This window comes from Microtus pennsylvanicus, chromosome 5 (genome assembly GCF_037038515.1).
Source record: "Microtus pennsylvanicus isolate mMicPen1 chromosome 5, mMicPen1.hap1, whole genome shotgun sequence".
NCBI lineage: Eukaryota > Metazoa > Chordata > Mammalia > Rodentia > Cricetidae > Microtus > Microtus pennsylvanicus.
Window position 1 is genome coordinate 135,113,283 of NC_134583.1, and position 24,830 is coordinate 135,138,112.

A 24,830-nucleotide genomic window follows, 5' to 3' on the forward strand; every position below is an offset into this window, starting at 1 on the left:
CAAGCCAAGGCACGCCCGGAGCACTAGAGGCTGGAGATCAGGTAGGACCTACCATTCCTCCAGCGTTTGAGAGAACAATGGCCCTGATGATACATTGTTATAAATGTCTTGATTCTAAAACCCAGAGAATAAATTGTCTTAAGCCACTACTGTTGCAGCCCATACTGAAAAGAAACTCATTGATATATGGACAAAATGAATGTAAAATGAAAAGAACAGGCTTATAGTATTCAAGACAAATCCGCGCATACAATGTTTCATCAGCGGCGCCAGGGAATGAGGTTGGTCCGGCTTTCTCTTGGTGACCAAGCCCAGCTGAGTCACCAGCAGTCACATGTCTTGTGCAAACCCCTGCAGGACATTCTTCTGGGTCACACACCCATCTGCAGAGGACAGAGCCTGCTGGGCGGACCCCAAATCTAAGCTGAATGTGCGACTACTCCCAGGCTGATGGATGCTGAGGGTTTAACAAGATGCATCCCCAAGCCTGCTCTTCAGGCTTTCCCTGACACCTGAAGACAGTTTGGGACACGGCCCCTGCAGTCTCTGTGACTCCAAGAGAGGGAAAACACGGAGGGACCAGCATGTCTTTAAAATAGCACGTTCTGGGATGTGATTGTATTTTATAGATTCCTTCCTATAGCTGTCGAGGTAAGTGTGAGCACACACACACAACCACACAGGCCTTTTCTTCCCAACTCCTTTGGGGGACACACTTCCACGTGGGGACTGTAAAAACTGTTGATTCTAGAACACAAAATCTTAAACTTGGGTTCTTAATGGAAACTGTATCCAGGAAGCGGTCACTATCCTTCTCCCCCCAGTCCCTGGCAAACTCCCATCTGCTTTCTGTTGCTAAGCGTTAGGTACAGCACAGTTGTGGCCTTTTGTAAGGAGCTCCATGTCTGGGAGGTCTGGTCAAACTCCCTGCCCGTCATCTGCCTTCTTTCCCTTAGGGTTTGCCTACAGGGTAGCAGGTACCGCTGCTTCCCTTAAGGCCACAGAATAACCCATTTTGTTCATGCAAGCCTCTCCTGGGGCACAAGCGAGCTGTTTCCGGCTCCCTCTACTGTCAACAGTGGGGTGGGAATGTGTGTACACACGTGTTTGAATACTCCCATTTACTCTTCTCACGGCACCATGACCCCATTCTATGACTCTGCGGCTACACCACTTACAAGCCTTCCCTGACGAAGCCTAGACGGCTGCCTGTGACCCTGGAGTGAGCCTGCCCACCCGGGAGCCCTCCCACCCCCACCTCCTCCACAGCCGTGCCCACAGCATGCTCACTTTCTGTTCTTGTGTGTCCTGTCTCCTTGCCAACGAGGCCCTACTTGTGGTTCTCTTCATTACAGAGCTTTCTTCCTCAGAATCCTGGGCAACTTCTCATGGCAAGAGTCACTCCCTTATCTCCTCTGGACAAAGAGAGTCCACAGTGACCCCTCTCTGTCTCACAGGGATTTGGGGAGGCTATTCTTAGCCTTTGTTGTGATAGTCCCCAGAGTGGTCCAGAAACACCTTAAAGACTCGCAGGATAAACACCCCGTGTCCCTAAAATGGACTCTACTGGATATATGGCATCAGTACCCAAGGGAACCAGGGTTTTCTCTAACTTTGATCCCAGAATTCCTGGTTTCAGCCTCTCTCTCTCTCTCTCTCTCACCCAAGAAGAGTTGGTTAGGCCCAGAGGCAAGTGCTGACAGGGCAGTTGCTGAGAAAGTTCTGGCTGGAAGCAGTCACACCTGAATTTGACAGGCTACCTTCAGCTCGGTCACAGGGCTCTCTGAATCACAGGGGATGTGGCTTTCTCAGGGCAAGGAAGTCAATCCCTTCACCTTGTATCTTCCCTTCTCTCAGTTCTGAGCTTCTGGGGTCCACACAGGCAAACACACAGAGATAAATGGAGGATCTACTGCCCTCTCCTTCTAAGAAAACGTCTGCTTAACTCCCAGTGAAGTTTATCCTCTTTTCCCTTTGAATTCTCCATCATTCCAAGTTCCCCATGGCATTTGGTTGTGAGAGCAGCCTAACACATGATCCTCTGAGACAGTCACCGTGGCCACCTGCCTTCCACCTCAGGAGGAGACAGGAGGCTTGAAGGCCTGCGGGGAGAATGGCAGCCATCTAAGGCGGCCTCTGTCACTTACCTCCAGGACTTTTCCTGTGATAAACTGGTGACAGGCTTCACACTTCACCCCAAAGAGCCCCTGGTAGTCCTTTTCACAGTACGGGGAACCATCCCTGAAAGACAAAGGTGCATTCAGGCCTTAGGAGGACACCAAAGTCACATCTCTGAGGTCCTTCCCACAGAACAAGAATATAATTCATCTTCACACAGGCCCAGCAACCTGACCAGACAAAGCCACAGGCCGGAGAGCAAGTGGCAGGTCTCCAGGCCAGACAGAGACAAAACCCCAATAAATCGTCACATGGTTACCATGGCCACTTTCTTGGCTGTCACAGAACCAAGGAGCAGAAACCCCAGTATTATTCCTCTCTTGGCAGCCCAGATAATCCCCAGAGGAGCCCAGTGCTCAACGGTGCCTGAGAGGCCCAGGGCACCTTACCTCCCTTCCCAAGTCATCTCAGACCTTCAGGCCCAGCAGGGCCTTCCCACAGCCTTCAGACATGATCTCCTCAGCTCAGTTCTCCCTGGCTCCGAGGGCTGGAACACGGTTCATCTCTGCAGTTGAGGAGCCACTGTACTTATTACCTATGGTCTTCAGTGTTGTTTTAAAAGCCAGTCACTTCTCTGGTTTGGGCTGCCAGTCACAACCGTCTGGGGAGGTCTTCAGTCTCCTACCTGACTTCCAGTTTGACCCCACACCTACTATGAAACTGGGCTGTGAAAGCCAAGCCCCCTTCTCGATTGTTTCAGAGATTTATAAAATCAAATTCATGAACTACGCTTGAATGAGTGATTTAATATAATTGGATAGGCTTTGTGTTTCTTGTCTTTGACTTTTGAGACAGGGTCATGTGTGGCCAGGCTGGCCTCCAACTCTCTAAGAAGCCAGGGTCCTCAGAGTGCTGTGGCTACAGCTTCTGCTGCCATACCCAGTTTCTACAGTTAAATCAAACCCAGGGTGCTGTGTGCTGGGCAACTGCTCTACCCACTGAACGCATCTCAGGCCAGGCCTGCGCTCTCTGGGGCCTCAGCTCTCCCACCCAGCTATATGCTCACCCCCTGGTCGGGGAGATTTTCAAAAGGCATAAAAAGATAGAGTGGTAGATTCTTCCTCTTTATCAGAGTATATTAAAAACAACAACAATAAAAACCCAAAACAAACAAACAAAAAAACCAAACAACTGAAAAACACACCCAAATGTCACAGATTGCTTAACCCTAGCTAACCCATCACCAGTGTTCTCAGATTCCACACGGCCCCTCACCCCGACAGGCTAGTGTGCGCTACCCTCTCGCCAGGCTCAGGGCACAGACCACATGTGTTTGGGGGGAATGTCTAAAGCCCTGGAGAAGAAGACTTTATTAGTTTCACACAGAAAGCAAAAAAAGCAAAAGAGAAGTAGCTAGGAGCTTAGTTGATTACAAGGCAGGATATACCATTATGCGAGCTTTGTTAATTATTAAATTGGGCCACAATTAATAGTCCATTAAGTTTACAGCAGCCAAAGCATAGCTAAAGCGGAATAATGAAGCTATTTCAACAATTTTCTAGCAAAAGTTCCTACGGATGCAAAATGGGGGTGTCCTTCAGCACGTTGGAGGGAGGAGGCGGCCCCGGAGGCAGTCAGTCCCCACATCTTCTGGTCCAGACTTACTTGCTGATGTACTCGCCGGTGAGCACCTTCCCGCAGGACTTGCACTTGAAGCAGCCCAAATGCCACTGCTTGTCCAGCGCCAGCAGCGCCTGCCCGTTCTTAATGTCCCTTCCACAGCCAGCACAGTCTGGAAGAGAACAGCAACCCACAGTTACCGCCATTCCCCTTGCAAATCCCAAGGACGGGAACTCCTCCGCCGTGGTGCGGCCCGAAGTCACTATGTCATCACGTTCTGTTTCGGTTCTCTGTATAAAATCCCCCAGGACCTGTCCTCACGTGGCAAGGCAGCTGCTCGAACATTATTGGACCTCATCAGATGGGCGTTCTTCACCTCTTAGCTCTTTAGGAGTTAGGTACCGTTTGGGGTCCTGCCAGCCTAGAGGTCCTTTAATTATAGCGTCTTGGCTAGGACATTGACAAAGCACTCATGGGCTTTCAATTAATTGCGGACACATGTGAATGAGCTCGGCACATGTGCTGGGAGCCATGCTCACCCTGTGTGTGGTTCCTGGAGCACTGACCATCAACTTCATCTATACAGTGGAATTCTACTTCCTTATCTACCTAACCCAGCCTTTCCTCATGAGATGACTTAATTCCTGTCCTTGGCAGATTTCTGAGAGTCATGTGTGGTCCTTACTCTTCTCATTGCTGTAACAAAAAGCCTGGCCAATGTGCCTTAAGGAAGCAAGGCTTTATCTTGACTACACTGCCCATGGCGGCAGGGAGGACATGGCAGTAGCCACGTATGGCAGTAGCCACGCATGGCAGCTGGTCACACTGCACTGCAGCAAGGGGGCCGAGAGAGTGTTCTGGTCTTTTGCTCGCTGTCTCCTTTTTTATGTTGCTCAGAATCCCCTGCCATGGAACAGGGTGGGTCTTCCTACCTCAGTCAAGCCATTCGAGAAAACCCTTCACAGTCAAACCCGGAGGTCTGTCTCCTTGGGGAGCCTGGATGCTGTCAAGTTGTCAATCAATATGACCATCACAGTACGGCAGAGAATGAGGACTAGGATTGGCTGGTCTGGTCCTGCTCTTGGACCCTGCCTGTCAAAAGCGGTCCTTCAATAACATTTGCTGTTCCTAGAGTTGCTGTGGTCATGTAGATTACTTCACACTCCAGGGTGTTAGGGAAGTGGGGTACATATGTGTTAGCCCAGAAACATGTAAAAGGGAATGTTACATCAGCATCTACAAACATTCAAAATTCGTGTATCTGGTTGGCCACTGTGTCCTAACAAATAAGACAAAAAGCAGTGTCCAGGCAAGGCCACTTAGTGGCCACATTCAGAATAAGGTAGAGACATGTGTGCTTCCCATACAAGGTGGCTGAACAGCCCCCTCTTCTGACCACATCTGTAACTGCCTCCTTTGGCAGGGGCACGTCTACACTGGCTTCCCGTCTCCTCCCAGACTCAGATCACCGACCTGTTTCCCTGGACTGACCCTGCACAAGCCTCAACCCTAAACATACTTCCTACATCCATCCAGAGATGGCTCTGGTACCCTATAGGTCCTGCCTTGCTTCAACAACTTCACTTAATCCTGTTTCTTTGACCACAGGTGTTTCTGGGTATCTTGGTCAGCAGGTGTTAAGTTGGCTTTGGACCCAACAATCCATGCCCAAAATTTTACTATAGAAATACATTCACAAAAGTCCCCCCACTCTGTGTGTTTTCTAACTAAATGCACTTTTAAGGAACCCTGGTGCAGTGTGTGCTCCTCTCCCAGAATAGAATGTTTCTGAAGAAAACCATAATTCTTAAGAAGCTGCCCCCTGTGGAGGAAGGCTTCACCTGTCTGCTCATATGATCTGTGTTGTTGGATTTTTTTAATCAGTAGAATGTGAAAATTTGAAAATATGTATCCATAAACTTAAAATATAAGTTCTGAGTATTAGGATTAGAATTTCCCTTTTTAAAGATGAATTCCCTTCTATGTATGTGTGCACCTAGCTGGGTTTATGTGTACCACACATGTGCAGGTGCATGTGGAGGTCTAAGAGCTTGGGATCCTCTGGACCTGGAGTTACAGGCGGTAGGATACTGCCTGATATGGGTGCTGGGAACCAAACCTGAGTCCTTTGTAAGGGCATTAAGTGCTTTCAAACCCTGAGCTAACTCTCTGGGCACTGGATAAGAATTGCTAAAGTGCCAGCCATTCTAAACTGTGTGTGGATAAGATTGTCCTAAAGTAATAAGAAGTGTTTTACCAAATGCCCACAGGTGGTAGGAACGCAGAGTGGAGGCTGAGACAAATGAGCAGTTTTGAAAGCAATAGGGGCTAGGGAGATGGCTCAGTCAGCAAGATGCCTGCCATGCTAGCAGGAGATCAAACTTCAGCGCCAGCGTGGGTGATGTCCACCTATGACCCTGGCTAGAGGGACAAGGAAAGAAATGGACAGATCCCGGGAACTTGCCCACCACGAGTCCATCCAACTGTGAGCTCCTACCTCAGAGATCTGGTCTCAAAAAGAATATTTGAGAGCTCTAGAGGAAGATACATGACACACACACACACACACACACACACACACACACACACACATGCACATACACACATCCACACTTACACACACATACAGAGACTTACACACACATATGTGCACGTACTCACCCACCCACACTCTATAACCCTCCTATATACTGAGAGGTTTTTACACACACACACTTATACACACATCCACACTTACTTACACATACAGAGACTTACACACACATATGTGCACGTACTCGCCCACCTACACTCTATAACACTCCTATATTCTGAGAGGTTTCAAGTTCACAGAAAAATTGAGAGTAGAATGACTGCCCACACGCTCCACTCTGACCTGCTTAGCCTGCACCACTCCCAGCGCCAACCACCGGAGCGGTACCCGTTCTTGCTGACAAACGCTGAGGGATACATCCTTACCACCAGCATCCACAGGTTTAAAATGGCATCGCGGATTACAGTATCACGCTGAACAGTAGAGTAACTTCAACACTCCAAGGACACCTGAGCCCTGCTTACTCATCCTCTTTCTCTCAAAGCCTCTAAACCTCTGAACCTTTCCTACTGCTATCTTGTGAACTGAAATTCCCCTTTGTTTCTGATACTTCCCACTAGGTGGCAGCAATGGTATGAAGAAGGATGATGATGCTTGGATTATTATTTTTTTTTTTTAACAAAATAAATTTCAAAGATGGCTTTTTAGTTCTACAAATGGAGACAGCTGGACGGGGTGAGGCCATCAGACATGCCTACGTTCCTACTTCAAGAAATAGGAGGAGTAATGAGATGGGAAATCGAGGAAGGCTGGAGAGCCTGGAAATCTTGGGCTCCTGACTATCTCTGAATTCGCTCATCTAGAGCTACTGATGATAGCCACCTGCTGTGCTGAATTTCAAGGTTCTCTGCACAGCACAAGGCCTGGTACAGGTGTGATGGGATTCCCCTTGTATGCTGGGAATATGTTTTATTACAATTGGTTAATAAAGAATCTGCTTTGGGCCTATTGCAGGGCAGAATAGAGTAAGGTGGGAATTCCAAGTAGATGGAGGAGGAGAAAGAAGGTGGAGTCAGAGAGGCGCCATGGAGCTGCCGCAGGAGACAGATGCCAGATGGATCATTACCAGTAGGGCACAACCACGTGGTGATACACAGATTAATAGAAGTGGGTTAATTTAAGATATAAGAGTTAGCCATGTTAAAAGACACCTAAGAAAATGCTCAACATCCTTACCCATCAGAGAAATGCAAATCAAATAACTCTGAGATTCTATCTTACACCTGTAAGAATGGCCAAGATCAAAAACACTGATGACAACTTATGCTGAAGAGGATGTGGGTAAAGGGAACACTCCTGCATTGCTGGGTAAAGGGAACACTCCTGCATTGCTGGTGGGAATGCAAGCTGGTACAGCCACTTTGGATATCAGTATGGCAATTTCTCAGAAAATTAAGTAACAACCTTCCTCAAGACCCAGCAATACCCAAAGAATGTTCAATCATATTACAAGGACATGTGCTCAACTATGTTCATAGCAGCATTGTTTGTTATAGCCAGAACCTGGAAACAACCTAAATGCCCCTCGATCAAAGAATGGATAAGGAAAATGTGGTACATTTACACAATAGAGTACTTCACAGCAGAAAAAAATGACATCTTGAAATTTGCAGGCAAATGGATAGAGTTAGAAAACACCATATTGAATGAAGTAACCTAGAAAGATAAATATCATATGTAGTCACTCATAAGTGGCTTTTGGACATAAAGCAAAGAAAACCAGCCTACAAATCACCATCCCAGAGAACCTAGACAACAAAGAGGACCCTAAAGAGAGGCACACATGGATCTAATCTACACGGAAAGTAGAAAAAGACAAGATCTCCTGAGTAAATTGGGAATGTGAGGATTATGGGAGAGGGTAAAAGGGGGGAAGAAGGGAGGGGAGCAGAGAAAAATGTAGAGCTCAATAAAATAAAAAAAAAGTTAGCCAGGAAAATGCCTAAGCTATTGGCCAAGCAGTGTTCTAATTAATAGTTTCTGTGTGATTATTTCAGGTCTGGCCAAATGAGCAGCCTCTGTCTACACAGCTGAGCCATGCGATGACACCTCCTTCCTTGGTTGGGGTCAGAGCTAAGACTAAACCCTGAGTTTCTTACTCTCAGCTTGCTCTTGCTCTCTTTCCCTAATGGCCACCTGTCACAGAGCCACAACTTGGGGACAACAGGGCCGTGCATACCTGCTGCCATTTAACCTTTACAATTATTTGGCCCATAATGTCTTGCAGTCTGGAAGCCTCTGGTCTAAACTGTTGAGACCACCACTCCCTGCCCAGGGTCTCCTGCAGAACAGAACAGGTCATCCCAGTGCCTGAGCCCAGCCAGTGAGCAAGAGTGAGCAGAAAGGAGAGCCAAGGGCTCAGGTCCCTTCAGCCCAAACTTTAAGATACACACCAAACAAACCCAACAGAAACATCTCTCAGATAGATAATATCACCCCACACCAACTGGCTGAGTATTCTGGCATATTCCACAGCAACAACCTGTTCTCTGGACAATGACGTGGACTTGACTTGAGACAGATATCAGGCTGTGGAAACAGAGAAGGGACAGCAAAAGCCTTGTGCTGGATCGTCCCCTTCTCCTGCTCAGCCTGGGGAGGCTCTTCCATGAAAAACAGCCAGCTTCGTGTTTTTTTCCAGTGGTTGAGGAAATCGTTTCCACAACACTGAAGCAGCTGCTGATAAATATAGAAAGCTGGTGATGGGGCCGGGATGATTGTCGGCATCAGAAATAGGTGGCTATGGAGCGGCATCAGGGAAGTAAAGTCCGCTGACAACCGGCCAAAGGAAAAACAACGACCAGACAGGGAAAGGAAACAAGACCAGAGAGCCCAGACTGGGGCACTTCTACCTCAGGACCTTACTCTTGACACCAAGAGCCAGGACCGAGTAGGGATCTGGCGCTCACAACAAGTGAAACGAACACCCAAGTCCACACCTGGCTCCATTTTTATATCATTTTGTCCAAAGGTCATAAAAGCCCTGGACAACGGGGATCCTGCCTGTTTGCCTTGGTTCTTTTTGGCTGAGGATCACAGACACCTGGGCCATGAAAGGGTTTAAGTTGATGAAAAAGACATATGGCTCTCGGGAGGGATGAGTAAGACTGTTGAGATCTTTCTGGAAAAGAAGACTGAGTACATGAGGCCATAGAGAACCAAAGGAAACCAAACTGCCAAGCATCCTCCCCCTACTCGGTCCCAGACCTGCTGCTTTCTACACACCTCTGCTAACTCAGGAAGGTGGGCGCTTCCTGGCACACAGACTAGGACCCCTTCCTAGACCTTTAGATTTGTTTTTTAATGCATTAGTGCTGAACGCGATGATGGTAAACACAGGAGCTTGGGTGCCAAGAACACCCTTGTAGGAAGGATTGTTTCCTGGCAGTAGACTCTATGCCTATTGCCCACTTACCTCTGAATCAGAAATCTGAAAGTGAGATCCGGGAGGGAACATGGATCGATCTGCCCCTTTCCCAAGTCCATGGCTTCATACTTTGATATTTAACCCATTTAAGTTTAAGGAGGATCATCTTGTGACTAAGGACTGGGTCTGTCCATTGGAGCCTAGGAAGGTCTCAGTGTGTTTGTTATTGCTCTATAGAAAAGCTACTGGTTTTTACATGTTAACTTTGTATCCACTTTGCAGACTGTAGCAATCATTCTAGGAGGTCTCTGATACCCACCATCACACCATCCTTGAACACTACACCTGGTTTCTTTTCCCATTTGACTCTCTCGCCTTATTGCTCCAAGACTTCCAGCGTATAGTGAAGAGGAGCAGAAACAACCGACAGCTCTACCCTGGTCCTAATTTTAAAGAGACAACTTCATTTTTTTCCCTCTACTTAGGATGATGCTGACTATAGGTTTGTTTATATTGCCTTTATCATATTGAAGTATCATTCCTCCAACCCTACTCTAGCTAGGACTTTTATCAAGGGGATGTTGGATTTTTGTCAAAATCATTTTCTACAACTATTGAGATGATCATGTGATTTTTGCCCTTAAGTTCACTTACATGATTTATTATAGCATTGAAACTTTTCCTCAGCTATGTTTCAGAAAGATCCCAGAAATATTTTTAGAATAAGAATAATAAAAACAAATATTATTTTTCATAAAAAAATATCAAATATGTTTATGGATAGATTAAGGTTGCTATTAATAGAAAATCAAGACTTAGGAGACCCTATAAGACATCCTACTGATAGACAGTCCATAGAGGTACTTCATCCCTGACCAGCACTCAAGGGGAAAAACACAAATTTAAGTTTCAAGGTTTGGCTAATGCAAGATTCTCGGTTTTTAATAAATTCTATTGTTCCAATAGATCACAGATTTCCCAATCTTCTGAAGTTAAATGGTGACAGAAGAGTCGAAAGAAAGTTATTCTGAGAGAGAGAGAGTTATGCACAAGGGTCTGGTAGTATACGAACTGCCCACACGTGGATCTCTTCATGAGAACAGCTGCTGGGAGCACTAAGTGACTGCCTGCTGCAGAGGATAGCCAGCTCCCATTGGCTAAGGTGCTGAGCCTCTGAAGGGTCCTGGTGTCCGAAGTCACCCTTCTCAGGCCCGTAGTGACTAAGCACATCTTGGTTTCTTATCTGGCCCTCAAAGATCTTGTGCTGGTAATTTGTTTTTGTTTTGCCAACTTCACACAGCTGAATCCATCTGTGAAAAAGGAACCTCAACTGAGAAACAGCTTCCATCAGATTGGCTTGTGGGCAAGTCTGTGGGACATCTTCCTGATTACTGATTGATGTGGGAGGACCCGACCTACATGGGTGGTACCACTGGATGGGTTTGCCCATGGGCTGGGCAAGCCATGGAGAGCAGCCAGTAAGCAGTGCCCCGCCATGGTCCCTGCTTCAGTTCCTGCCTCCAGGTTCCTGCCTTGAGCACCCACCCTGGCTTCCCTCAACAGTGGTTCTAATCTGTCTTCTGAAGCTGCCTTTACTCATGGTGTGTATCACAGTAACAGAAAGCAAACAACGCAGGTCCTTTCTCTTGAGAAACACAGATTAAAATAGTCTAGATTTTCCTTCTGTTCTTTAGCATCAGAGCTGACCCAGAATTTCAACATCCTTAAGGTATCTGAAAATTTTTCCTTGACCAAAGAGTCTCCACCATCATTTATCTCGTCTGTCTATCGAGTGGGTATTGCTGGATTTTGACCTTCACCTCCATCCAAGCGACAGGACATTGCCAGGTCCCAAATTAGACACCTGGGAGTTGACAAATAAGGCCTGGTCCAAGTCAATGTTTCTTATTTAAACCACCATAGTTTCCCTTTTCTATGTCTTAGCAGGTGCCATGGGTACAGGATCAACATGAGCAGGGCATGAGAGCTGGGCATGGTGGTGTTGCCTGAGCCATCAGAGCTGAGGCAGGGTATGAGAGCTGGGCATGGTGGTGTCTCCTGAGCCATCAGAGCTGAGAGGCAGGGCATGAGAGCTGGGCATGGTGGTGCTGCCTGAGCCATCAGAGAGTCCCAGAGTTCCAGGCCGGCCTGGGCTGCACAGCAAGACCCAGTCTCAGAAACAAACCACACTGAACAAATAAGATCACAACCCAGAATGCAAAGCTACACGTCTGTTAAGCTAAGCGCTATCCAGGGATTATTTTAGGATTATATTTGTTTATGTGCGTATGTGTGCGAATGTGTAAGTTTACCTGTACCATGTGCATGCAGGTCCCCACAGGGGCCAGCCGGTGTCAGATCCCCTGAAACTGGAGTTGCAAATGGTTGTGAGTTGCCTCTAAGGGTGCTGGGAGTGGAACTAGGGTCTCCTGCAAGTGTAGCAAGCTGGCGAGCCATCTCCCTAGTCCAGGAAATTATTTTTTAAGTGGCTCTAAACTTCTAGGCATGATGCTGTCATTAGGCAGAAAAGCACCATGAGATCTGGAGACACGTAACTGGGTGGGAGCGCCAGTTACTCCAGGTAGGTGCTGGGCGCTCCCACTCTATGGAAAGGGGGGGCTCAGTGCTATTAATGACTTAATCACAGAAGCTAAAAATGACACAGAATGATTGTGAAAGGCTTAGGTGTTGTCTGACTGTACAACCTTGAACCAGACCTTCCACAACCGCCCCCTGCTGCGGTTATCTCTTCCCTCTAATGTCTTGATAGCCACGGTGAACGTCACAAGCCAGAGCAGCCTCTGACTGACTGGAGAGTGGCCTCTGACTGGAGAGCGGCCTCTGACTGGAGGAGAACAGCCTCTGACTGGAGGAGAACAGCCTCTGACTGGCTATTTTAAGAGGAGTGTTTATTGTCTTTGGAAAACAATACAGCACAGCAAGCACTTTGGTGTCCTGTGACAGCAACACATCATCAGCCTTTATCAGGGCAGCTGGGCAGCTGTGGCAGTGGCCACTGTTAAGTCCTCAGAGTTGGAACTGGCACGGGCATGCCAGCCCATCCTTCTCTGTGTGACAGATGCTTATGAACTTGGGGTTACTTTGGTCAGGGTTTTCATAAATAGGGACAAATTGTGCCTGCCAGGCTTCTAATTCAGATCCCTTAAGCCAGTGTTCACAGATATGGCTTCTCAAGGTGACTTTAGCCAGTGTTAGGTGTGGTTCTTAGTATTTATAGGATCAGGCATCCTTCTGCTCCGTTAATTTAAGGATCCACTAAGGAGCTGAGTCGGGAGTGGATCAGTAGGTAGAGTATTAGCTGTGCAAGCAAGAAGACCCGAGCTCAAGTCTTGACACCCATGCAGAAAGCCGAGTGTGTTGGCATAGAAAGGTGGATACCCCACCCACGCCCATGTTCACTGCTCAGAAAACTAGTCTAAACATTGAGTGTCATATCCTACCCAGCAAGAGATCCTGTCTTCGAAAAAACAAGGTAGATAATTCCCGAGGGACAGCATCGAAGGCTGATCTATGGCTCTGCAAGTCCATACACACACACATGTACTCATGTACATGAACATAAAACCTCCAACACACATATACATTTTCACACATATGAACATGATCCACCTACATGTATATATCCTCACATACATAAACATGCACACACATACGTCCTCACAAATGTGAACATAAAACTCCAACACATACAAACATGCATACACATGCATATATCACACACATATACACCACACACATATACCACAATGAATGCATGAATATACCACACACATATATACACATGTACATATACCACACACACATGGGCATACACCACACATACATACATACACCATATACACACATATACCACACATAAACATACATACAAACATATACAAACACACCACATACACACTTGCATATACAACACATACATACTTGCATACACCACACACACACATGCATATAAACACATACACTACATACATACACACGCACATGTACCACACATACCACACATTCATTCACATACATCTAAAAAATAAAAATAAAGTGAAGGCTGGAGTTAGTTTTATAGAGAAAAGCTGTGGTTCAATTTGCAGATTACTTGCTGAGGATTTCTCTGCAGCAGACCTTGCCGAAGTCACTGCTACCTTGGGAGAAGCAGGAGCGCATCAGAGAATTAAGATGAGTCCACAGTGCACTCACATGCCCACAGTTTCTCAGTTCGGGTAAGTGAATCCTAGTGATACAACATGCTAGGTACGTAGTGAAGACTTTAAGTGGCACTAGAAGAGTCTCAGTGGAGCGCTGGTTGGATGGCTAAATGAATGGCCCCCTGGACCTTCCTCTACCACGCCCACTCATTCATCCTGAACACATTTTGTCACGGGCAGCTCTTATAACCACATGACCAGGGTCTCCCCAGCCCTGATTTCCAACTCAGTATAATTGACTTTGAATTCCAACGTCCCCATTACTGCCTTGATCTTTCTAGAACAGTGTTCTCATCTACAATGCCCTGGTGACAATTCTGAGGATGACTGGGTGCCATTCCCCTCAAGACCTCCTGAGACCTGGACCCATCCCAAGGTCCCTTTGCAGAAGAACCCTGAACAACAAAGCCTGCTCTGCTTCAGCGAGCCCTGCTTTCTAATGAAGACTGTCGCCCAAGCAGCTTCTCATTGGATCTTCTGGAAGACCCTGGAGGAGCTGTCTGCAGGTCTGCAGAGGAAGGAACTGGAGTCTGAGACATCAAACAGCACACATGAAGCTATGTGGGAAGGAGGAGGCAGAGCCAGTATTCAAACCCAGGCTCCAGGAATGGAGGCATTCAACTCTTCACCACCACACCGGACGTGTGTGTGTGTGTGTGTGCACGCGTGATGTGTGAGAGCGTATGAATGTGTGTGCATGTATGAGTGAGTACATGTACATGTGTATGTGCATGTGTTCATGTATGTGAGTGTGTGCATGTGTGTATAAGTGCATGTGAGCATTGTGTATGTGTGTGTATTTGTGCATGTGGGTTTGTGTGTATGCATGAGCATGTGTGTATGTGTGTGTATTTGTGTGCATGCATGAGCATGTGCATGAGTACATGTGTGATATATGTGGGGGGGCTCAGGTACCCATGTACACAGTGGAAGCTGGAGGAGGACCCCATGCCCTGCTCTATCAGCCTTGACTTTATTCCCTGGAGGCAGGGTCTCTCATGGAACCTGAGCCTAGGCAGCTGGCCAGCAAGTCCCAGGTATCCTGTCTCAGCTCCTCTCCTGGCACTGGTGCTACAGACAGGTGTGTGTGATCATGCCCAGGTTTCTATGTGGGTTCTGGGGATGTGAACTCAGGCCCTCCTGTCTGTGAAGTATGATATACCGAGCCATCTCCCTGAGCCACCATGCTTGTTGGTAGAAAATGTCACGTTAATGGATAACACATCTGTCATGAAAAACAGATGAAAAACGGCCAATCTACAAAAGTGGATACACGCCACAAAAACTCAGAAGTCACTGCCTACACAGGAACCTGTTATTGGGACTGTAAGTGATAGCTGGCCAGGATTCTGAAGCGGTTACTCATGGAATCCTGTGAAGAAGGTCTACTGTCCGTCCATCCAGGGGAGGGGTAGCAGGGTGGACGGGTGGAGGCTGCCAGTGAGCGGGAGTTCTGAAGCCCAGGTAAGAGTTCACCATCCCCTCTGTCACTAGGTGCTGCAGAAGACAAGTCCTCCCAATCTGCACATGCGTGCAGAGGGAACGTAAATAGAACTGAAATTTATCTCGCAACTATGAAAAGATGCTGCACCCACGAGAAAAGTCAAGGAACCGAGAATGTCTCCCTCGTCTGGAAAGCAAAGTACCACTCTATCTGAACGGATTTCAATCCTGTCCAATCAGAGCCTGCTGTGCTACCTGGGGGAGTTCCAACTGCAAGCAGAATAATGATGCTATAGAGAGAGGTCTGTGTAGAGGAAGGGAAACAGAAAGACAGCCTTGGATGCATTTGCGTGGGCGCTTCTCATGCCAATCCACCAAACCCACGCACAATCAGACTCCAGTCAGACAGCCTTTGAGGTGGGAGGCTGAGTGTAGACAGCAGCCCACTCCTGCTTGGGTACACGAGATAGACGGGAGCTGGGAGGAAATGCGAATCTGGCCCCCTCTAGCTCTTTAAGCGCTGAGAATCTAGTCCCTTAGCTGCTGGTGAACTCAGGGGGATAGAGTGGCATTAGGCTTCGAGGACAGGGCTACTCTGTCCATCCATGTTTTTAAAAAGCACGAACCCGCTAGCGCAAGAGTTCAATTATAATGCCCCACACCCTGTAGGGACCTTTTATTATCACCTCCATTTGAGGCCATGTAGAGTGCGTGGAGCACTACATGAATACCTAGAAAATAAATCAGAGCTCAGGGTAAGAATACAGAAAGAAGCACCAAAGTGGGGGCTGGGGTTGTAGTTCAGTCGGTAAAGTGCTCCCTTTGCGAGCATCAAGGCCTGAGTTCAACTCCCCAGAATCCATGTAAAATAGGTTAGGTGTGGTGGTATGGGCTTACAATCCCAGCCAGAGATTCTGATTCAAAAAACAAGTTAGGCAGTACCTAAGGAATGACAGTTGAGGCTGTCCTCGGGCCTCTATGTGCACACGTACACACATGTACTCACGCACATGCGTGCGCACATGTACGCACACATGTGTGCACAGTACACGCATGTGCTCGCACACGTGTGCACACGTACACACATGCGCTCACACACGTGCACACACATATGTACTCACACATGCGTGCACAGTACACGCGTGTGCTTGCACACGCGTGTACAATGCACGTATGTGCGCACACACATATGTACTCACACGTGTGCACACGTACACACATGTACTCACACACATGTACTCACACACGTGTACACATGTACACACATGCACTCACACGCGTGTGCACACGTACACATGTATTCACACACGTACACATGTACTCACACACGTGTACACACGCACACACATGCACTCACACACATGTGTACACATACACATGTGTACTCACACACGTGTGCACACATACACAGACCCAGGAAAGCACAGAGGTCAGAATGGCACAGACGGGACAGACACAGGGCAGTCGGGCAGAAATTCTGCCTCTCTTTATTCAGTAGAACGGGGGACAGATTATTTCAGATCATTTTATTGCCTCTGAGGCTTCCTTTCCCCCCTGCTTGCCTCTGCCAGGCTCCTGTGGTCTTTGCTTCCCACTCAGCAGTGAGGAGACACCAGCTGCAGGATACACAGAGCAGCTGAGACAGCTCAGAGGCTCCAGCCTGAAGGCCAGAGGGGCCATGGCTCACTGGTGGAGCTCAGAGGCTGTGAACACTAACAAGGGAACTTTCACACCAAAAGAGAGTCAGGCTCTGCTTCTCAGGAAGCCTCTTGCCAAGTATAAAAAGTCTTTTTTTTTCTTTTTAAAGATAGAAATGGCTGTCATAGCAGAATAGTTTCGAAGTTGAGGCAATTCTTGGAGAACTACAAATAGCAACCAAATGTTGTCTGATTATGTGCCAGCGACGTTCAGAAAGTTGCTGTAAATTCCCAGTACTCTAGAATCTGTGGGCCTGCTTAGACTGGGGACTTTGCATGTGTATAACCAGATATGACCTTTCCTTCATAGATTTCCCTCACGGCCTAGCCATTCCTTTTGGTCTAAAGAGATAAGAACATCTTAAAAACAAAAATGTTTCGGATGAAACAGTTGCACTGAGGTGGGATTTCATTCAGTGGAAGCAGAGGATAAAATCTGACCCAACGGTTTATACATAAGCAATTATGGTTAAAGCTAGGGAAACTACCCGGCTGGAGTGAGAAGGAAACGCGGAACATGCAACAAACCCGCTTAAGAGTTTATGGGAGGGGGGAGGTGCACAGGCCCGGTGAGGTCAGTGTGCAGAGAAAGAGAGAGCTTGAAGGTGGTGCGTCCAGTTTTTAAAGGCTGCCTAGCGCATGCGCACAGGGGGATGACGTGGCTGCGTCATACACAGATAATGGAGCTCATGCATGTGCACAAGGGCTCATGCAACTGCGTCATATGTAGATGATGCAACCATGCTACATGTGGGTTTTGTAGGGTCCTTTAAGATTCCTGGGGCCACATCAGGCACTTCTGCCTGAGGGCTTGTCTGCACATGCGTGGCCTTGGAACCCAGAAGTGCCAGCCATGTTGTGTTGCTGAATCATTACAGCTGGTACTAAAACACAATGTTTTTTAGCTGGTTACTGTGGGGCCCAGAACAGCTTGTCCACACGGCTGCCATGACACTTAATAAAACTCAGCTGAAAAGTAGGCCTGGGTTTCTCAGTTTACTGGCAGGCAGCACTGGGTTCCAGGAAAAGCCATAAGCTGACACCACCCAGGGAGGGCCAGCATCGAAGGGGAACATCCCAACAGATGGCCAGACAGACTTGTCGACCACTGTCTATGCAGTCAGGCAGATGTAAGGTCCATGCTCGAGCTTGAATAACGGCTCTTTGCTTTTACATACAGGATTCAGTCTCCATGGTGGTCTGTGGAGGTCCCTGTGATCTGGGCATAAGTTACATTTGGATACTTAATTTTAATTTTTAGGGTATATCATAAATACCTAGCTGTGAGCCCTGTGAGATACAACAACACTAGCATAGTAAGACATGCCCATGAGGCAATATTGGCACGGCTGTGGTAGGAGTAACCAGTTGTACTTTGGGATTGGTTTCAAGGCCCATGCCACAGGAGGCAACACATGCCTGGTGTAGAATATTCCTTTGTACTGTGTGACTGTATGAAGCTGACTGGCCGGTAGCTGAACAGGCTAAAGTTAGGCAGGAGAACCAAACTGAAAATGCTGGGAGGAAGAAGGGCAGAGTCTGGAGTCATGAGCAGACAGACACAGAGAGAAGCAAGATGAACATGCCATACTGAGAACAGGTACCGAGCTACGTAGGAAAGCCATAGATATGACATATGGATTAATTTAAATGTAAGAGTTAGCTAGTAACAAGCCTGAGCTATTGGCCAAGCATTTGTAATTAATATTAAGCCTCAGTGCGTTTATTTGGGAGCTGCTGTGGGACAGAAACTTCCACCAACAGCCTGGTACGGTAAATCTGGCCAAGAAATCAGGGCTGGGAGCTCATAGGCTTCACGGGAAAATTTACTGATACTATCCTGGTAAATGGACACAGTACCACATTGACTTTACATTTGTATCTCTACAGCCATAGACTAGTGCAGTGCTTGGACCTTATCAGAGAAGTTTCTCTGTGCAGCAGACATCAGTTAAAGCAGAAGCTCACACACTGGTCCCAAGCCATGGACTAAATGTCTGTGGGGTCATCATTGGATATCTACATCACACTCATTCCCAAGGAGGGCGATGATACGGGTAGAAGCAGTAAGTTAGGAGGGGAGGATGCGGGGGCAGTTACAGAAAGGCGTGGAGAGGTGGATTCTTAGGGAATAATAAAAATACTGTATTTTCCTAAAAGGAAGAAAAGTAATCTGCCCAATGTGGTAGGTGCATGCCTGTAATCCCAGTATTTGGAAGATGGAGGCAAGAAATCAGGAATTCAAGAGTACCCTTGGTTACACAGGGAGTTCAAGACCAGCCTGGGCTTACTTGAGACCCTGTCTCAAGCATATATATATAATTTTGGAAGAGCCATGACCACATGATGGAGCGAGTGGAAGCCATTTTAGAAGAATCTGCTTCTGTTTCCTTAAACTAAACAATTGAGAGTACTTGCTAAAGCAAATGAGAAAACAAACATCCAGGGGTCAGAAGACTGGCACCTGTCCTCACCTGTCGGTAACCTTGAGCATGACCTTGAGCCTCAATTTCCTACCTAGGTTGACCTACAGGACCTCCCCAGAGCCTCAGGGGAGCACAGCCTCTCCCACATCATCAGAGAAAGTTTTTTCTAATTAAGCCCTTCCAGAGGATGGGGTGAGCAGTTGGTAGCTCAATAGGGGCCAACCATTCTTCTTGAGCAGAGTAGTAAGAGCCCTGAGAGACCTGAAGCTGCACACACCATAGCTCTAAGCAGGTCTTAGAACTATCTACTGGGTTCCTTGCCAGGCTGCTGCCCCCTCGTGGTAGGTCATAGGAACACACCTGTTTAGTCTTTGTGTACATAGAGTATTTTCTTCTTTCCTCCCAATGCTCAAAATCCGGCCCCTATGCAAGTGGTCAGAACATTCTTATTTGTAGTAAAGAGAAAGATTTCCACAGTAATGGAAAGATTTGGGCTCGCTGCTATAAACCGTGTAGGAGCCGTCCAGAATAGAAGATGGTGACCTTACTTTAGGTACCAGGACTCAGAGAGCTAGAGAAAGGGGAGAGGGGATATTTATTCCAAGTCTCCCCTGGGCTGTCAGAAATCCATAGACACGAAGGCACACACTGGGCTCATTTCCTGACGCCCCAGGAAAGAGCTGAAACAACTTCCCAGTTTCAGTCCCCAGGACCAGAATATATGGACGATAATAGTTACTAATTGATCCGTCCAACACTGTGCCCAGTGTATTCAGAAAGAGTCTCCTATGGGGGTGTTCTCCCTGGATTCCCATAGATGAAATCTCCTCATAGAGAATTTCAGATCCCCTGATAAATGTATACTTATGTAAGTGTGGCCTTCTACACAGGCCTTCTCTGATCGCCCCACATAAAGAAAACCTTATCTTATACATCGGCTTTCTTCACATATTGGGCATTTTCTATGGGAATTTGTCTACATTCTTTCACTAGGAAGCAAACCTCCTGAGGGTGAGAGAATTCATTTGGTCCAAGGTTACATCTTCAGCATGAAAGATGACACACATTTTGGGTAGTCAGTAAAAATCAAATAAATGTAAAGTTTCATAACTATTTCCCCTGGCTGGCTGTCAAAATGGACAGCCTGACATCTAATTCCATCTGAGTCTTTTTGATACAATGACAATGCTGCTCTCTTCCTGGGTTTCAGTAAACACTGTGCGATGTTTTTTCCATAGGGGGAAAAATGCCCTAGATAGGACTACACTTGGTGCTAGCGAATAGGACTTTTCCAAAGGAAGGCATCTTCCTGAGCTGCCTTTGAACCACAAAGGTGTTTCTGGTAGTGGTCGCGGTACACTTACTGCTGGAGCAGGTGGCTTCGTTAGGGCTGGACGACATCGGCTGGGCACAGAGCTGACAAAGGCAGTCTCTCCCATTGAATGTGACTCGGTCTCCGGGTGGGAACGGGCGCCTGGAGACAGAAAGACATTTGCCCTCAAAGTCATTCCAGCGATTTCATCCCCTTTTCTCACTCCTTGCCCGCTCCCTCTCTGGTACAAATTGATTTCTTGGAGGCGCACCAGCCTGAATGTTTGAAATGTAGCCATGCCTAAGCCCGCCAGCTGGTCACAGGCCAAACAAATACACGTGCTTCATTATGAGGTGAAGAGGCTCCCTGACTGGAAAGTAGTGTGATTTAGTTCCACTCTACAGTGTGTGTGTGTGGGGGGGGGCGTTGGCACAAATCACCTTGGGCCCACAGAGTAGTGACTTCCATGAGGAGATTCTTTTTTAAATGCCACGATTCCCACTGAACTTTGGGGCACATCCCTAAGAGGAATGCTTACAGGAAAAGCAGGAACCTTTTTGTCCCCTGTGGGTTTTGGTAGCTAAACTGAGTTAGACTTTGTTCAGTGGGGACCCCAGTCTCTCATAGGCTATAGGTGATAGGCCAGGCCGCTATAAACGTGTTTGAGGATCAGCAGCCTGGAGAGATTGCCCAGTGGTTAAGAGCACTTGGCCTTGCAGAGGACCCGGGTTCCTGGTATCCACACGGCCGCTCAGAGCTATCTACAACTCCAGTTTCAGGGGATCCGCTGCTCTTTTCTGACCTCCATAGGCACCAGGCATGCACACAGTAGGTCTACATTCAGGTAAAGCATCCATACACATAAAAGAAAACAAATTTAAAACTAAGCAGCAGTCTCTTTTCAAACAGACAAGTTCCTTCCCCGCTAGGCTCATCAGTAAGAGCACACAGCACACCTCCTGCAGGAACGCTGGGTCTCTGTGCAATGAGTCAGCTTACCAATCACTCTTCATCAATGTGAGCTTTCTATTGTGGGAGTTGGTCAATCAGGAAATGTGCAACTCAGCAGACCAGACAACACGAATGAGCCAGGAGCTGCCAGTCTGGTGCCAAACCAAGCCTTCTGACCCTCATGCACGTTCACAGCCCCTTAACTCATATCTCCAAGGCCTAACACTGATAATTAAGCGTAATAAACACTCACGGGTACATCTGGACCTAATACCACTGATATGATTGGTCCAGTCATCAAGGGTGTGGGGGGATATTGTAGTCTCAGGCCTTCAAATGTTGAAAGTCCTCAGGAGATCAGTGCCCCACTCTCTGAAGTGGTACTGTCTGTTTGCACGGGACAGATAAAGTGAGGCCACGGCAGGGTCAGCCTTCGTCAACCCAACTTAGAACTGTGTTAATAATTAAAACTATCCTCTGGTGTTGCGAGTGACCTCTTGCTGCTCTTCACTTACTAATCCTGAACCAGCATCTAGTCCACTCAGTGAGGAGAGCAAGGGCCCGTAAACACAACACAACAAACACAGGCTCTTTGGTCTCCACTCAGGGACAAGACCTGGATGAGGCAAGCAAGATTCTTGGGGCAAGAACAGGGGCTCACTGTCAACGACTGAGCCAGCTCTTGTAAGGTCCTGACAACAAGCATGCCCTTGCATGCAGTACCCTGGAGTCTGGCTGACCTGGCCTGTCTGGACCCCATTTCCATCCAGTGATCCTCCATGGTACCAGAGGGTCAAAGTCATCTTCTTTTTATAATGTGTGACTCCCGAAACACAACAACAGCCCACTGTCTCCCATGTCAGCTTCCTTCCCTCAGACTGATCATTTTCATACATGTCGTCATGTGTTTTACAGATGCCCAGCAATCAGCAGCCAGCACAGCTTTCCCTAAGACATCCACCAGGAGAGGCTCTTTAGGTTTCGTAGACCGTTGGTCTCTGTCACAATTCTTCAATCCTGCTGTTGTATCTGACAGAAGTTCTAGCCCCTATGCGAACAAGTAGCCAATAAAACTGTCTTTAAAAGAAAGACCTATAGCCAGGCACAGGATGCATGCCCTCAACCCCAGCATTTGAGAGGCAGAGGTTGGCAGATCTTGTTGAGTTCGAGGCCAGCCTGGTTTACATGGTGAGTTCCAGGACAGTCAGAGCTATATAGTGAGACGCTGTCTCAAAAAAACAAAACAAACAAAATACACCCCCCACACACACAAAAAAAATAACCTAAAAAATAATGATTTGACCCACGAGTCATTGCCAAATTACAGTAAAGATAGCATTTCATCTTCAGAAAGAGGCAGCCCTGCTACATTGGCTAGACCGATCTTGAATGCCTGGGCCAGCCTCCCCATCCCTGCTCTGAGTGCTGGGACTACGGGTACACACCTCCATACCCAGCTAGAAGAGGCCTTCTGAAGCAGGCCCACCTAATCGCCGGCATTCCCCGGTGAGCATTTTCCTTCCAAGCAACTATCCCTGTCCCTTCCCCACTGTGGTCCAGGTCCTTTCGGGAACGGGGTCTAGCCACTTAACAGCTATCACATTGCTGTATGGAGGATACGGATAAAGTTTTCCAACTGTACTGTGCTTTAACTGAGAATGAGCAGAGAGCAAGGAGAGACATGTGGGAAGGGGCTACTTTAAGAGCTTGCACCACTCAGGACCAGAGGCGGCTGTCAGAAGCTTCAGCGGCCGAAGCCAGCATTTTTCTGTTGGAGGGAGCCAGAGGCTGGGGAAAGATGGCCACTTACTTGCAGATGGTACAGGCAAAGCAGTTGGGATGGTAGGTCTTGCCCAGGGCAGTGACTACCTCGCCCTCCACGAACTCCCCGCAGCCATGGCACCGTGTCCCGTACATCCTCTGGTAGTCCAGGGTGCACAGATAGTCCCCGTTCTTTATGAAGAAGCCTCCTTGGGCCAGGTCGCAGCCGCACACTGTAGAGAGACAAGTTTACAACTGGTCAGTGCCTGACAAATTTCTGGGCAGCATTTGCCGTCTGCCAGATGCTGGTGGCTCCCTGTGCTCTCAGCAGTTTGGGGACAGGGGAGGGGACTGGCACAAAGAGCTATTTATTATCGGGCTCTGCCTTTTCTGCTGTCCCCCTCCCTAGGAGCTATGCAATATCTCATGCAAGTAAAATCTACTGGCTGCGTCTTTGTGGCCTCAGCGGTATGTCTAAGATTCAGCAGCAATTAGTCAGTCTTTGATGGAAAGATATGCTGCCTTTGGGCTCTCGCAGATGCCAGCCAAGGTGTCCCTGGCAGCGCTATTAGGAAAGGTGCCCACAGCTTGTCCACACAGCTACCTGATTTGGGCCAAGATTATTGAGTAATAAATTCCTCCTGCAGCAACAGAGACAGCTGAAGTTTCCAGGGACTGGTTTCTCACACTCTGGAAATACTTCCCCAAAGCAGCCAGGACTAGAGCTGGCTCTTCACACGGCAAATAGGACGTACGAATCATGTGTGTGTCATCGGGGGAGTGAAAACGGGCAGGCCAGAGAGGGATGGAGAGGGGACAAGCCCAACAGAAAACTGTTACTTGTGATCTCAGAACATGTAAAAGAGGATCTTTGGTGCATCTGGGTTTAGGTAACCCTTTTCAGACTGTATAGATGTGGATCACAGAGTGTGGTGTAGAAAGTGGGGATGCCAGGGACCTGGGACAATCTGCACGCTCAGACAAAACCCAAGCAGGTCACAACTTGTCCACAGATAAAGCTTGGAGCAGCTCCCTGATAACGGTAATCTCCTGCCAGACGCCAGGGAAGCGACAGCTCATGCTGGGCCTCTCCAACCTTAGCCTCTGTATTCCAAGGTTAGGTGACCACCACACAAGGAAGGGCTGCCTCAGGAAAGCATCTTCTTACAAGCAGCTAGAGCAGACCCTCAGGCCAGCGGGGGGGGGGGGGGGGGAGGCACTAGGTTGCTCTCCTAGGGATCTGCAAGAACGCAGTTAGTTCTGGCGGTTCATTAATAGTCTTAAAAGGAGTGGGGTCGTATAACTGAAGGCGGGGTTGCAAG

General features: G+C 47.8%; 1 protein-coding gene across 4 annotated transcripts in view; it reads right to left on the reverse strand.

Annotated features, from left to right (window-relative positions):
- The window catches only part of Ablim1 (actin binding LIM protein 1), a 293,795-nt gene that overhangs the window by 94,201 nt on the left and 174,764 nt on the right, over window positions 1-24,830 (reverse strand). For all 4 annotated transcript variants that reach the window (XM_075974520.1, XM_075974519.1, XM_075974517.1 and 1 more), the window contains exons 3-6: window positions 23,558-23,741; window positions 20,849-20,958; window positions 3,784-3,910; window positions 2,148-2,241 (exon numbers count right to left, since the gene is read on the reverse strand). In XM_075974520.1, coding sequence (XP_075830635.1) covers window positions 2,148-2,241; window positions 3,784-3,910; window positions 20,849-20,958; window positions 23,558-23,741 — 515 coding nt within the window. The remainder of the gene's footprint in view (window positions 1-2,147; window positions 2,242-3,783; window positions 3,911-20,848; window positions 20,959-23,557; window positions 23,742-24,830) is intronic.